Source organism: Budorcas taxicolor, chromosome 22, assembly GCF_023091745.1.
Source record: "Budorcas taxicolor isolate Tak-1 chromosome 22, Takin1.1, whole genome shotgun sequence".
In the NCBI taxonomy this organism is placed as follows: domain Eukaryota; kingdom Metazoa; phylum Chordata; class Mammalia; order Artiodactyla; family Bovidae; genus Budorcas; species Budorcas taxicolor.
In genome coordinates, this window is record NC_068931.1 from 43,453,908 (window position 1) to 43,468,546 (window position 14,639).

A 14,639-nucleotide genomic window follows, 5' to 3' on the forward strand; every position below is an offset into this window, starting at 1 on the left:
ACGTACACACTCAGGCCAAACGAGTTTCAAAATTGCAAATTTTATAAGAAAAAGGTGTGGGGGCTCAGGACGCTAATAATTTGGATACAGTTTCTTTAAAAGCAAAAAATAAAAATAAAACACTGCATGTTGTATGTCTGCTGAATACAGTCTGCAGACAGCTGTGTTCCTGCTGCCCTTCTTCTTTATCTTTGTCAGGAGGTTTAACATCATCTGCTCACATGGAGATCCCACTCTCGAAGGCTGGCTTCAGTGATAAAGAGGAAGGTGGCATCCTGGGTGCTCCCATAACGACGCAGAGCAGGTTCAGACCCATTAACACAATTTGGCTTTTTATGAAAGCCGCCCTCTTTCTGAATTTTTGACCTCTAAATCAAGACACATTGTTTAATGAGTGCTTGCATGCCTGTATGCTAAGTTGCTTCAGTCGTGTTCAATTTCTTTGCAACGCTATGGACTGTAGTCTACCAGGTTCCTCTGTCCATGGGATTCTCCAGACAAGAACACTGGAGTGGGTTGCCATGCCCTCCTCCAGGGGATCTTCCCGACCCAGGGATCCAATCTGCCTCTCTTACGTCTCCTGCATTGGCAGGGGATTCTTTACCACTAGAGCCACCTGGGAAGCCCAGTGAGTGCTTAGGAATTCACAAAGTGAGATCTGCAAACACGGACTCCATTGACTGCTCTAATGTATCAATAAATCTTCCTGAACAGTCAAAACAGTCCTTTCACACTAATCCTTTCTGTCTGGCCCATGCTGCAAGCAGGCTTGGGCTGCCCGACTTTGGAAAGACATATGCTTAGTTCAGTGCTGTTTATACACAAGAACAAAGGGAAAGGGCTCAATATTCGTCAAGGGGAAATGTTGAATACAACGTGTTATCTACGTGCTCTGATATGTATGCAGCGTTAAGAGTCTGAAGTCGATCAGTGTGCATTAGATATGACTGAGGTGTGAAGCACAACACTGCATATAATACGTGTAATACAGTACCATCTGTGTAAACAGACCACATGCAGTGACACTCATAGAAATGATCCCATGGCAGGACTCAGGTAAGTGAGGAGGCGGGCAGAACTGGTGACAGTGGCCTGGGAAGACCTCACCTTATCTGTAAGGTTTTAATATAAACACCTCACAACGACAAGGTCTTTGTGTTTTACTTACAGAGTTAAAGTTTCGCTGAGACCTTTGTGGGAAGCGCCCAGCACCAGTTTGTGTACACGTGTTATGGCGGTGCTGGCCCTGCTCTGCTCTGCCCTTCTGCCCACTTGGGAAAGACCAGGAATTAGCCCCAAAACACAGCCTTCTCTGGGCCCTTTCTCTGCAGAGAAGTCAGCAGAAAAACACATCACCTTTGTTCCTACATTTGGGAGAAAAGGAAACATCCACACCCAGGAATGACACAACCACAGGGATAGGAGAGTAAGGTGGGTGGGGGGCGGGGCAGGCCCGGGGGTAGGGGGTAGATGAATCCCGGTCCCCAAAGAGGGGCTTCTCGGCCCGTGGACCCCTCAGAGGGCCTGGGTATAGGCATTTCTGAGGAGACGCTGCAGTTTCCATTGATACTATATTTAAGGGTCTGGAGCCCCCAAAGGGTGAGAACCACTGCTCCAAGGTCTCAGTGAGCGTCATGGGCATGAGTTGTAAGTCAACCCCGGGGTCTTCACACTGGCTACACAGACTCCATGAGATCGCAAAGTCCAGTCTGGAAGAGGAGGACTTTTGCTCCTAGTCCAGTTGGGGAGACAGTTGTCTCGACTGAGGGCTGTTGCACAACCTCCTGCCTCTGTGGCCTTACATACAGCCTGTCCTGCTTTCTCCCAGTCAGGCACCGGGCAGACGGGATGGCCAGTCCAGGACCTCACCCCACCCAGCGGCAGGGCTGGCACCCGGGGCCAGCTCCACCCCTCCTGGCTGTGGTTCTTCTGTGTGCAGAGTTCCCACTACACAGAGAAGCCTGCCCGGCTCCCGGACCTGCCTTCCTTGGCTGCCACTAGATTGTAGGTGTGAGTGGGGTGAGGCCTCGTCCATGGCACTGCTGTGCAGATTCTCCCCAACGTGGCTTCCCGGTGGGCACTCCCTGACCCTGGCTCCTCCAGATCCCCCCACACCCTCCATGTCCTGGTGTGCCTCTGCCCTTCCTAAAACAGCACAGAACAGCCCCCACCACACACAGCTCCCCACCCTCACCTGGCCCCAGCTCCAAAGTCCCTTCCAGGACACTTTAAGGTAGAATTCACACCTTTGCCCCCTTTGAAATAGGCCTTCAGGTGTTGCTGCTGCCATAGCATCTTGTTCACTCATTCGCTCACTAACAAGCCTTCACCCTCGAGGCCCTGGGAGTGACTCAGTGAGCTACTCACTGGCTAGTTCCATGTACGAGTCTCCTGTGAACTTGACCCTCACTGCTCCAGCCTGGGCCCGACACACCCGGGCTCAGGCATGGAGGCCGTGTATATGCACAAGGCAACAGTGGCCTGGGGAGCTTAATTGTAGACTGAACATCAGGTGCAGTTGGGAGTCATTTCTTTCAGAGAGGAAACATCACTGTTATGTGTAACAATGTTCTGGTTTCTTCAGAGATGCAAGTTGAAGCATTTGGGGTTCAAATAAACATACAGATAAAAAACAAGCAATTATGTCAAAATATTAAAGGGTGGCTGAATCCAGGCACTATGTATAAAGATGCTCATGGCATGTTCTTTCTATACATCTTAATATTTGAAATTTTTTGCAATAAAACTTTTTTTAGAGGCAAGTTGAATTGAACTGATTGGACCCACTGTCTCATTATCAAGCTGCGTGTCCAGGCTGCTCTGACAGAGTGCTGGACACCCGTGGTTTATTATGAACAACAGAGTTTTATTGCCCAAGGTTCTGGAGGCTGGAAGCAGGGCCCAGTTCTGGTGACACCGCCTCCTGGTTCACGGCAGACAGTCCCTTCCCTGTGTCCTCAGGAGGCAGAAGGGGTGAGGGAGCTCTCTTATAAGGACAGTAACCCCATCCATGGGGTAACTGGCCTCATAACCCCAGCACCCACCCCCCACCCAGGCCCACCTTCTAAAGCTAGCACACTGGCCATTAGGAGGTCAGTACATGAGTTGTGAGGGGTATACAACATTCAGGCAACTGGCAGGGGGCGGATCCAGATGGGGCTCTGGGCCCGAACCCCCGATGCCGATGCCGGCCACCGCTGGAACCCCGCAGGTCCCGGGGATGCCAGGACTCTGGAAAGAGATTGCTTTTGGCCCCGCACTTGCCTCGGTGACATCATGAGCATCGGGGCAGGACGGAGGAGGAAGAGGAGGAGTAGGAACTCAGGCAGCAGGGCCAGCTGTGCAGGTCACGTGAGTCCGGACCGAGGCAGAGGTCAGTCAGGCCACAGAGGTCAGGCCACAGCGCTCTGGGAGCCGACTCCGCGCGGCCCGGCGGGCAGCGCGCCGACGGGGGCCAGTCACCCCGAGTGCAGGCGGCGCTGGACAGTGTCAGCCGGGTTTCTCCTTCCGAAGGGTCAGGGCCAAGTGCCCCAACCCCTAACCCGCTCTAGAGAGTCGGCTTCGCAATTCAGAGAGGGAACAGCTGACAGCCCGGCCCCTCTGAGGTCTGACCCCTTCCGGCAGAGCATCCCTTCCCACGACCGGTGTCCCACATCCTAGGCCGCACCCGCCCCTCCACTGCAGAGGCTGCGCTGCCGGCGTGGCAATGTCCCTACTGACCCATCCGACAGGCCAACCGGCGACCCTCGAAGGCCCGGAGAATGGCTGGGCTCCGGGTTGGCGGCGGAATGGTTGCCGGTGCCAAGCTCCGCAGCCCGAGGGGCGTGGACCTGGGCGGGGCGAGCGGTGGCGCTTTAAGAGGCCTGAGCGCCGGGAGGCCGGCCGGGCGGGGACTGACCGGACTGAGCTATGGAGACCGCCCGGGACTGCGCCGGAGCCCTGCTCAGGCGAGTGCCGCGCTGGTTTGCGCCCCGGCGCCTCGCATCCCCCTGGCGCTCCCACCGCCTCGGGGCCCCTCGTCTCCCCGCCCCCCCCCCTACGCCCCGTGCCCGTCTGCTTCCCGCGTCCCTCTGCGCGGCCCTGCGCCCCCAGCCCGCGCGCGTCCCCTCCCGAGTCTCCGACCGCCCCCAGCGCCAGGTGCGGCCCCCAGGTGCGCGGGCTCCGGGAACAGGTGAACGCGGTGAGTGCCCGAGCCGCATCTCTTGCCGCCACGGGAGCAGACGAAGCGAGACCTAGGAGACCCCCGGCGCGCGGGGGGCCAGGCTGCTCCGGGTCCCCGACCGTGGCGGGAGCCAGGGCTAGACGAGGGGCTCCGGTGGGACGCTGGACGGCTTTGGGGTGGCCAGTTCACTCCTCAGGGCCACGCGGGCTCCGGCACTACCTGATGGCGCTGGCTGAACTCTCGGGTTTGGGGGGAAGTAGTGACGCTGCAGCCGGGGCCGGGGCAGGGGATGCGGGACAGTGGTAGAGGTGCCGGCGGACTGCGGGGCCTCCTCACCCGCCTCCCACTCCCGGTGACCGAGGCCCCGCATCACTTTTCCTTCTTGGGTTCGTCTTAACGTCCAAAAACCCAACCCACTCCTCCTCTGTAAAATCCTGATGATCCTGGTGGCAGTGACTGTAGATTTAAGGGAGGGAAATGGCAACCCACTCCAGTGTTCTTGCCTGGAGAATCCCAGGGACGGAGCAGCCTGGTGGGCTGCCGTCTCTGGGGTCGCACAAAGTCGGACACGACTGAAGCCACTTAGCAGCAGCAGCAGCAGCAGCATGCTTCTCTGAAGATCGTCAAAAGGCGCGGAGAATCCCTTGAATGCTTTTTTTTTAATTTATTTTTAAATTGAAGGATAATTGCTTTACAGAATTTTGCTGTTTTGTGTCAAATATTAACATGAATCAGCCATAGGTGTACATATAATGCAGGTTTTCCCAGGTGACTGGGGTGGAGGGATTGGGTGGGTGAGGGGGTAGTGTGATCTGTGAGCTTCTGAACCTGGGTCTTTAAAGGGGGCTTCCTGACATACCCAGGGTTAGAGAGCTGCCACAATGGAAGGGGAGCTGTCTGGCTGGGGCTGTCTGTTTAAAACTGGGACCCCAGGAAGGTGAGAGACAGATTTTTTCATGCCTCTTCACTCATGTGGTTTAGACCTAAAGGAAGGGCCCTGGGTTTTTTCCTCATTTCTTCCTCTTCCTCCAACTCCACTCACAACCCTCCCCCACCCCCAATCCCACTCCTGGGGTAACAAAAGCTGATGGCTTGGAGTGCATCCTCCAAGCGTTTCTCTCAAGGAGCTCTCTGACGTCCTCTGGGCACTGAGCTGGTGAGCCAAGTTGTAAGGATGACAGGAGCATCAGTTCCTGGCTGGTGTGGCCTGAACAGGAGGACAAGGCAAGACCTGCAAGATTAAGGCTGCCCTTGCCCTTGCACCTGACCCTACAGTGTCAATCCCAAACCCAAGACGTCTGTGTGAGGAGGAAGGACTTGCTTCTGAAGACTTGCTTCTGCAGTTACTGTGCAGATGATCTCATGCGGAAGGACTGATCTGCTTAGCCAGCCCTGAGTGCGGGGCTCTGGGCGGAGGACCACCCTGGGGACACACTGTCTCCAGGTCCTGCTTCCATGCTGAGCTGCTCCATTCATGGGACCCCACCTGCTTCTGCCCACCTGTAACACTTGCTGAAAGGAAAACTTTCTCTGCCTTCCTTAAAGCTATATCCAGGCTGCATGAGACCCCCTGGCAGGCAAGGTGACTGCTGGACTTCTGTCGCCTCTCAGTGGTCCTGGTAGAGTTTTCCTAACTCTGTCTTTTGTTAGTAAGTACCTGCATGTTGCCAAGGCAGGAACCTAATGTCTTTTTTTAACATCAGATGCAGGTAAGCAATGATCTTAACCCAGTCATTAGTTTGTCCATTGTCTGTGATCAGGAGGCCTTGGTGATAATGGAAGGTCTCCTGGCTCGGCTCCAGATGCCCAGGATGTCCATCCCCACAGTGTGTGTTGTCGCAGACACAGCCTGCTCTGACTTTGTGTCCTGGCAGCGATAACACACACACTGAGATAGTTACAGAGCTCATCTCCATCACACTTTGTGCAGAGTAGCTGTTTGGTACTCTTTCCTTGAACAAATAACTCTAGGTTTTGAATAGCTGCCCTTTGGGACAAATTTGACCAGTCTTGTAGGAAACCTAAGGGAGGAATTGACTTTTCTATGGTTACTGATGCTTACTCCTTTGTGGTCTAAACTCTTATGTTAATAACATTCAAAGTGTACAGAGACTTCACGGCCATGTGCTGGATGTGTTTTCTAGCCAAGCATTTTTTCCCCAGAGTGGGGGCAGGGGCAGGGCTCAAGGCATAGTAGGAATGGCCACAGTCCCGCCAGGGAGCTCCCAGTGGGGCCCCATGTCCCATATGTTACTTGTCACTGGCCAGGCATCGCTGGAGGGCAGGAAGCCTCTTTGGGGCCAATACTGCTCTGCTTCCTGCTGCAGTGAGACCCCCCCACCCCCAAAAACTGTCCCTCACCTGCTGTCCCTGCAGCTCTTGGAGGCCCCGCCAGGCCTGATGGATGCTTTCCAAGGCCTGTCCCTTCTCTGCCATCCCACAGCTGGGGTCGCACTTTCCTTCCAGCATCGTCCTGTCACCTGACTGTGGGCACAGGATCTGTCTGAGCTTTATCACTTCCCATGGACCCTCCTTGTCCACCTGACAACCTGTTCCTGGGCCCCCTGCTCTCCCCCAGCACTTCTAGAATAAACACCAGTTCAGAGGGCAGCCTAGAAAGGCACCATCTTATGACCTGGAGGCCCAGCTTTGTAGTGGAGTTCACATTCATGGTCAGCCAGTGCCTGTTGCTCTATTTCCCACTTGTGTGTGTTAAGGTCTCCATCAGTCCCTCCTGGAAAAGGTAGACTTCCCTGTCCCTTCAGTTCTGGGACCTGTGCCCTTCCACGGTTTTCAAGAACCTTCCATGAAATCTGACTTCTCTTATCTTGATTTCCCTGAAACAATATTATTTCCTTGAAGAACCTGTTTCCTTGTTTTCCTGTGTCCTGAGCCTTTCCCCTTCCTGTTTCATGTGATCACCTGTACCTTCCTGGGGATTAGAGGGTGGCCAACATGATGTGTCATCAGAAGCTGGATTCTAAGACTTCTCAGTGCTTCTGGGACAACGTCACTGTAGGAGGTTGGGGGAGGGGGCGGGGCTGTTTGATGGCCAGTGACACAAATGATCCCACCAAGAGGACCAGACTGAGTTGGATTAATGTGTTGCTTTGTTCATGTGGCTGGTTGAGCCCACTATCCACTTAGCTGGGGCAGAGTAAGCACCTGGCGTTGGTTGAGCCTGTTAGGTGTACCTAAGCCTTTTCTCAACACTGACCCAGTTCTTAGTTGGGAAACGTAAGGATTAAGGACAGCAATAACTGGGCGTCCTCCTTTATCACAACTGGAGATCTCAGAGCAGTGAGGAGGGAGGCCAGCGCTTATCTGGTCAGTAGTTAGAAGACAATGAGGGCTTTGTGATGGCAGAGCAAGGTCAGTGGATCACTGGTGCTAACAGAGGTGCAAGCGTCTGCAGAGATGAGGAGATTCAGGCCCTGACTAACTAGGTCAGAGCTGTCCGGCCCACAGCGCGCACTGATCCCCCAGGGCCAGGTTCTAAGACGTGAACTTTGTCCTGCTATTTCTCCGGTTGAGCCTGAGCCTTTCGGTTCTCAGGAACAAAGGAATGGGTCTGGAGGGAGGGAGGCTCTTGCTTGCAGGCCCTGGGCTCTTCTGCACTAGAGGAGGGTTTCACCAGGGGGCGGGAGGGTGGGAAGGGCATTCCCCCCACCCCAACCCTGGCGACCCTTCCCTCTGCCCTGAGCACCACCCCCCACACTCGGCTGTGATGTGAGCTTGTGTCCTGATCAGGCAGTGAACCTGTTTCTTTCTTCGCTCCTTACAGCAAGCTCGTTCTCCACCAGGTTGAGAACAGAGCTGGATTCCAGCTGTAAAGCATCATGTGGATTACTCTCATTCCCCAGGAGGGAGGGCACCAAGCAACTTCCCTGCAGCATCACCCTGGCAGACGTGGGCCCCTGGTTGTCGAGTTGTGTAACTGAGGAGCCTGTGTAATTCCCCGGAACTGGGGCAGAGGTCCAGAAGCCATGTGCCAGGCCCTCCACTGGGTTGGCTCAGGCCTGGACTCCCTCACTGGGCTGGCCTTGGTCTGGAGGAGAGCTGCATAGGGACCAGAGACCAGGCCCAGTCCCCTTGCAGCTGTTGTGCTGGACACAGGCTGGGTGGTGACCCTGGAGAGAAACCAGGGTTGTCCTCCTGGCAGGCAGCTCTCCCTCACCAGCTCCAGTTGATGTTTATTGCTTAAGATGAAGTTCAGAAAGATTCTTTATTAATTGGATGACCTTGAGAAATCACTCTGAGCCTTGACTTTCTTACCTGAGAAATGAGGTAATACTTTCCTTGTAAGGTTATAATGAAATTAGTTGATATATTTTAAAAGCCAACATGCTGCTGGCCATGGCAGGTGCTTAGATGCCTTCAGTCACAAGGCACAAGCCTGACGCCGGCCAAATAAGCTTCAGACCAAATCCTAGACTGCTGGCAGTCTAGGTAAAGAGGCTGTGGCACGGGTTCCGTCATGTCAGGGGAGGGTAGGGGCTTCCCACACAGCACCAGGCATTTCTAAGATGCCAGTGGGGTGTCCGAGGATTCAGCTCAGTCTCGACCCCATCTACCCAGAGACAGTGCCTGATCCCACAGGGTATGGGCTCAGCCCCACCTGACTGCCCCCTGCCTGCACTGTAGATGCCAGTCACAAGTCCAGATTGTCACCTTTGTCTGTAAGGAAAGTCTAGTCTAGCTGGAGATATAAAATATAGATAGATAAATGACTGACATATGTAGAGGTGTCTATGAAAGTGAAAGTGTTCATCACTCAGTCATGTCCCACTTAGTGTGACTCCATGGACTGTAGTGCACCAGGCTTCTCTGTCCATGGAATTTTCCAGGCAAGAATACTGGCTGGGTAGCCATTTCTTCCTTAGCCTTACTGTACAAATCTATAACTGTATGTGTGCCTGATTCTTTAAGTCTGTTCAGCTGCTCCATGGCCTCAAGAAATCATTTACTTAGGCTTTTCAACTCTAAAGCCAACGTTTGCAGAATATTATCCTTATTTCTCCTTTGAGTTTGGTACCTTCACCTCTCCTTCTCAGTTACTGGGAGGGCTTTGAATGTTCTGGTAAAACAGGTGTGATGATACTGTGTTTGTTAATTTTACATATTTGTTTGTTTCTTGGGTATCAGGTACACAATTTTTAATCATCCCCAACTACTGACTCCTTTCTTTAGGTGCAAATATTAACCTTGTCTTATTTCTACGTACTTTAAACCTCTCTTTAAAGACTCTTTAAACTAACCTCAGTTGGCTTTCACTTGACCCTTCCTTTCCAGGCCCCTGACATTTATGGGGTCGCAGACAAAGAAGGTGCTGTTCACACCCCTCATGCATCCCGCTCGCCCCTTCCGTGTCTCCAACCATGACCGGAGCAGCCGCCGAGGGGTGATTGCCAGTAGCCTGCAGGAGCTCCTCAGCAAGGTACCCCCATCAGCCACGAGGGCCCCCAACTCACAGGGTCTCGGGGACAAATCAGTGCAAGACAGGGAGCTTGGGGGAGCCTGCTGGGGTTAAAGGGAACATTTCTGTGTTCCTGTCCCATACAGGACTTAGGTACAGAGATGAGAGCCCTCAAAATAGCCATTAATTGGGAATTCGTTGGTGGTCCAGTGGGTAGGACTCTGAACTTTCACTGCTGTGGGCCAGGGTTTGATCCCTGGTCAGGAAACTAAGATCCCACAAGCCCTGTGGTATGGTCAAAAGGAAAAAGAAAAGAAAAATAAATTTTAAAAAATAAGGAAACAACCATCATTTGATAATGTGACTTCAGTTTCTTGACAAGGGAGAATATAGGAGGCACAACTTTGGAAATCTAGTTTTGGTTATAGAGGCCAGGGACCAATTGTTCTTAATCTAAACCAGTGTCCTCAATCACCAAATAACAAAGAATCATAGACTTTCACCAGAGACAGGACCTGAGCATCCAACACGCTGTCTCTGAAGTGACAGAGACACGGCTCTCTAAGCATCATGGACACAGGGTCGTTCTTTTTATTTGTCCAAATAAGCAAGACATTTTAGTAACTGAATATTGTCCACTGTAATTCCTTACCTCACGATGTTGAAACCTCTGAAGAAGTTAGGTCCATTCAACTTTTCAACTTCTCTTTTCCAAGCAAAGCCTGAGTTATAGACACCAGGCAAGGTACATCTTTACCATTTAGATACTTAAAATCAGCTAACACTTCGGGGACCATGACTTACTGGATGCCACTGATGGGTCCAAACAGAGTCACTTCACCTGGTGATGCTGGTGTGTTCCGTCTGACCTAGACCCTGGATGCACTGGTGGTCGCCAGCCAACTGGTCACCTTGGTGCTGGAGGAGGATGGCACTGTGGTGGACACAGAGGAGTTCTTCCAGACCCTGGGGGACAACACACACCTCATGGTCCTGGAGCAGGGGCAGAAATGGACACCGGTAAGTGTGTTATCTGGGCGGCCGCTGGGTAGGCTGCTCACCTGGGTAAGTGTGGTCCCCACTTGGGGTTGACCAGCTTGCTTTCTGAATACTTCCTCTGTGTTCATCCAGTAACTGGATCTGCTGCCTTCCAGGGATGCTTCTATGTGTTTCTAGGAAACGTGGCATCTTTGCAAACCTGGACTGTGTGATTTAGACCCAGTAATTCTGAGGGTCAGGCTTTGGCCAGTGAGGAGCTAAAGACCCTGTTAGGGCGTGGACCTCAGGAGGCAGTGAGATGACACAGCCGGTAAAATTAGGGAGGTATGTGAGGGTGTAAACACAGTGAGTTAGACAAGCAAAGAAGTGGCATAAAGGGTTTTATTTCTGAGAAAACTATAGATTATAAATCTTGAAAAACATTCCCACCATAAAACACCTAAACATGTAAAGCACAATATTCAAACATCTTTTTGTATGCCTAACTGACCTTCCCTGGTGGCTCAGATGGTGAAGAAACTGCCTGCAATGTGGGAGACCTGTTTTTGATCTGTGAGTCAGGAAGATCCCCTGGAAATGGGAACAGGACAGAGATTATTAACTGATGCTCATGACCTAGCTGGTTCCTCCCTCCAGCCCCCATGACCCATATCCTCATCCCCAGAACCCAGGAACTTGTCACTTTACATAGCAAAGGGGAGTTGGCGGGTGTGATTGACTTAAGGATTTTCACAGGGGTGATGACCCTGGATTACCTGATTGGGTGGTCATCACAGGTCCTTGTAAGAGGGACATAGGAGGGCCAGTGAGGGCTGAAGCAGGGAGCAGTGACAGGAGGATGGGCCATGGGCTGAAGGACACGGGTGGCTCTTGAGCCAGGACAGGAAGCCCCAGCAGGACAGCCCATAGTTCATTCAGCATTCCCAGCCCCCACAACTGTCAGAGCATCAGTCTATATCCTCACTCAGCTTGTGGCCATTGGTCCTAGAAGCCCCAGGACACTAATGCAGAGGGGAAGGGTCTTTTCTGTCTGTTCTGTGAGATGCTTTTCTACTTAGTGGGGGAGTCGGTTGCCACAAGCCCCCATGTGGTGGGCACAGCAGTGGGCACTGAGCTGCAAGTCAGGGTGGTGACAGGAGGCAGTGGACAAGAGTGGCACCAAAGTGACGGTTCTTGGGGGCGGGATGTTTCTCCATCTGGTAACAGTCTGGTTTATGTGAGTCTTACACGGGATCCTACGTGTCTGGACCGCCTTCCTTCTTGAGGTCAGAGGTCCTGCCCCACTTGCAGGAGTTTCTCAGCGAGGCTGCTTGGATTTGACTTAGACAGAACTTCCCAGAAGTATCCACCAGGGGTCTCCCTTCTCAGTCCAAAGCTTTGGTGCCAGTCAATCCCCCTGAGGCATCTTGGGGGTGGGGTGGGGGAATGATGAAACTCTTCCCCCTAACCACCCACCCCACCTCACCCCCCTGTCGCCATGGTTAGATTCTGAGTTTGGGGAGACATCTCAATTCCGACTCAAGACCAAGGATGCTGGCAGAGTGAGATCAAAACTTTCATGCTTCAGAGAGGAGCTGTGTCCGGAACCCCTTGCCTTGAGTCAATTTTTAATAACGTTTCCTAAACAATAGATGCACCTCCTCCAAGGCAGCGGGACCTCATGTGTGTTAGTTCCTGGGCTGGGACCATCATGTGTCCAAGTTGAGGGGTGGGGAGAGAAGAGAGGCGCCAGCAAGAAGGGTTTAGGTGCTTTTAGGGGAGTTTGCAGTTTAACTTCAAATTTATACTAGACTTTTGTCAGTGAATTTAACACTCAGAGCCCCAACTACTCTCGTGTCTCAAGGTTTATGAAAGTCGTTCCTCTATTTGAATCCTGTGCACTGCAGGACCGTGTGTGCAGCAAACCCACCAGAGGTGTGCCTGGGACATGGCCCTGGGACAGTTTTCTCCTGTTTTTTCTCAAAGCTTCTGCAGGAAGACCATGTGAAAATGCTGTTTATAAACCTGGGATTTCAGAGGTCTCTGGCTTCTCCCAACCCCAAGGGTCTCAAGCGGACTGAGAGTGAGTCTGCTAAGTGTCCCCAAGAGGTCAGCCTTCTTCCAGGGGAGAAACTAGAAATCAGGGAACGGCCCTCACACCAGCCCTCGTTGGCCATAGGATTCTGGCATTTTCCGTGGCCACCTCTCATATGGTAGAATAGTATGCCTGCTGTCATGGGCCCATCCACATCACCAGGCAGCCGCAGTGGCCTTGGGGGACCAGGGTGAGTGCGTGTCCACCACAGATCACTGGCACAACTGTCCACTGAGCCCTGGACTCTGAGGCCACACCACACTCACCCCCAGTCCCTGAAGAGAGCTGCTGGAGGAGGTCACTTCTTATGAGTTTGGACCCCGTGGCCACATAAGCACCCTGATTGGCTGAAAACATTCCTCAAATAGTTAGCAGCTTATTCACGCTCAGATTTTAAGCAGACAGGTAAACCCAGCACTGCAGGCCCTGCAGGTGGCAGCTGGGATGCACTGCAGCTTCTGCCCTCCCCACCCTTAGGCTGGCAGCCACACCCCAGCCCGCTGGCCACCTCAGAGACGGGGCATCGCGAAAGTCACCTTCGACTTGTACAAGCTGAGCCCCAAGGATGTCATTGGCTGCCTCAATGTGAAGGCCACCATGTACGAGATGTATTCCGTGTCCTACGACATCCACTGCACCGGGTTCAAGGCCATGCTCAGGTAACGCACCCGGGAAGGCAGGGTCTGGACACAGCTACTGCCCTTCCTCAGCCCCTTGGACCCTGGCCCGACTCGCACTCGTGTTGTCGTAAAAACTTGTTACACCACAAACTTATTCAGAAAACTGAAACTTGAGCCAAAATACATAGTTTTCTCCAAAGACCATTAAGTCCAAAATGGAACAAAAACCCTGTATAAGAAATAGAAGAACCAAATTCCTTTTAAAAACTAGGGTCATGCATTTAAAACCTTATTTCTCAGCAATGAGGGCTAAATCCAGACCCAAGGAAATTCTGACCTGGTTGTGCTGTGTGTGCTAAGTCATTTCAGTTGTGTCTGAATCTTTGTGACCCCATGGACTGTAGCCCACCAGGTTCCTCTGTCCATGGGATTCTCCAACCAAGAATACTGGAGTGGGTTACCATGCCCTTCTCCAGGGGATCTTCCCAATCCAGGGACCAAACCCAGTTCTCATGCATTGCAGGCCGATTCTTTACTGCCTGAGCCACCAGGGAAGCCCAAGAATGCTGGAGTGGATAGCCTGTTCCTTCTCCAGGGCATCTTCCTGATCCAGAGATTGAACCCAAGTCTCCTGTGGCTCCTACACTGCAGGCAGATTCTTTTTTTTTTTTTTTTTTTGCAGGCAGATTCCTTACTGCTGAGATCAGGGATGCTCCTGGTTGTGCAGAGTAGCCCCCAAACCTCGATGAGGACTCGCACACATGGTTCTGTTACCACCGATTCCCTCTCTTGCAGGAGCCTGCTGCGGTTCCTGTCTCACGCTGCCCAGGTGACTGGCCAGTGTCTTGTCCACATGGGTACCTACATGCTCCGAGTGCTGGCTGAAACGGAGGAGCAGGCAGTGCCTGGCTTGCGCCCTCGGAGAGGGATCAAGAGTGGATAGGGGGCACAACTCGGAGGTCAGCCAGCCTTGACCCAGCCGGTCCCTCTCGGGGATGAATTTAGAAAATGCTGTGTTCCCACCAGTATCACCTGCTCAGGAAAGAAAAGGGGCCTAAGCGACTATCAGGGACTGGGCGGGGGTCCCTGGGGTGGTGGTACCTGCGGTGGGGGCTAGGATGGCAGGATCCAGGGGCTGCACAGTGCATTCAGCTCCACAATAAACCCATCAGGAAAGCTGCTATGATACACATACTTCTTCCTCCTGTCTCTTTCATCTCAGGAAGTTTCACAGACGCTGAATCAACCAGAAATTCTCCCCTAACAAAGGCAATCGCTCTTAAGTCTCTATCAGGAGCCGGTGCCGCGGGAACAGGAGGGTCAGACGTTACTGGGGGGTTAACCGGGCTCCTAATGAGCCCAGAGACC

The 14,639-nt window shown here is 52.8% G+C and overlaps 1 protein-coding gene across 2 annotated transcripts; it reads left to right on the plus strand.

Moving 5' to 3' along the window:
- Positions 1–3,880: 3,880 nt before the first annotated feature.
- CIDEA (cell death inducing DFFA like effector a) lies at positions 3,881–14,456 on the plus strand. 2 transcript variants are annotated; one of them, XM_052660496.1, is made up of 6 exons: positions 3,881–3,947; positions 9,455–9,599; positions 10,452–10,598; positions 12,543–12,639; positions 13,129–13,310; positions 14,067–14,456. In XM_052660496.1, exons 1-6 carry the CDS (start codon positions 3,910–3,912, stop codon positions 14,154–14,156), a joined length of 699 nt encoding a protein of 232 aa, XP_052516456.1. In that variant the 5' UTR covers positions 3,881–3,909; the 3' UTR covers positions 14,157–14,456. The 2 variants fall into 2 exon arrangements, with proteins under 2 accessions (XP_052516456.1, XP_052516457.1); XM_052660497.1 differs by lacking the exon at positions 12,543–12,639.
- Positions 14,457–14,639: the final 183 nt, after the last annotated feature.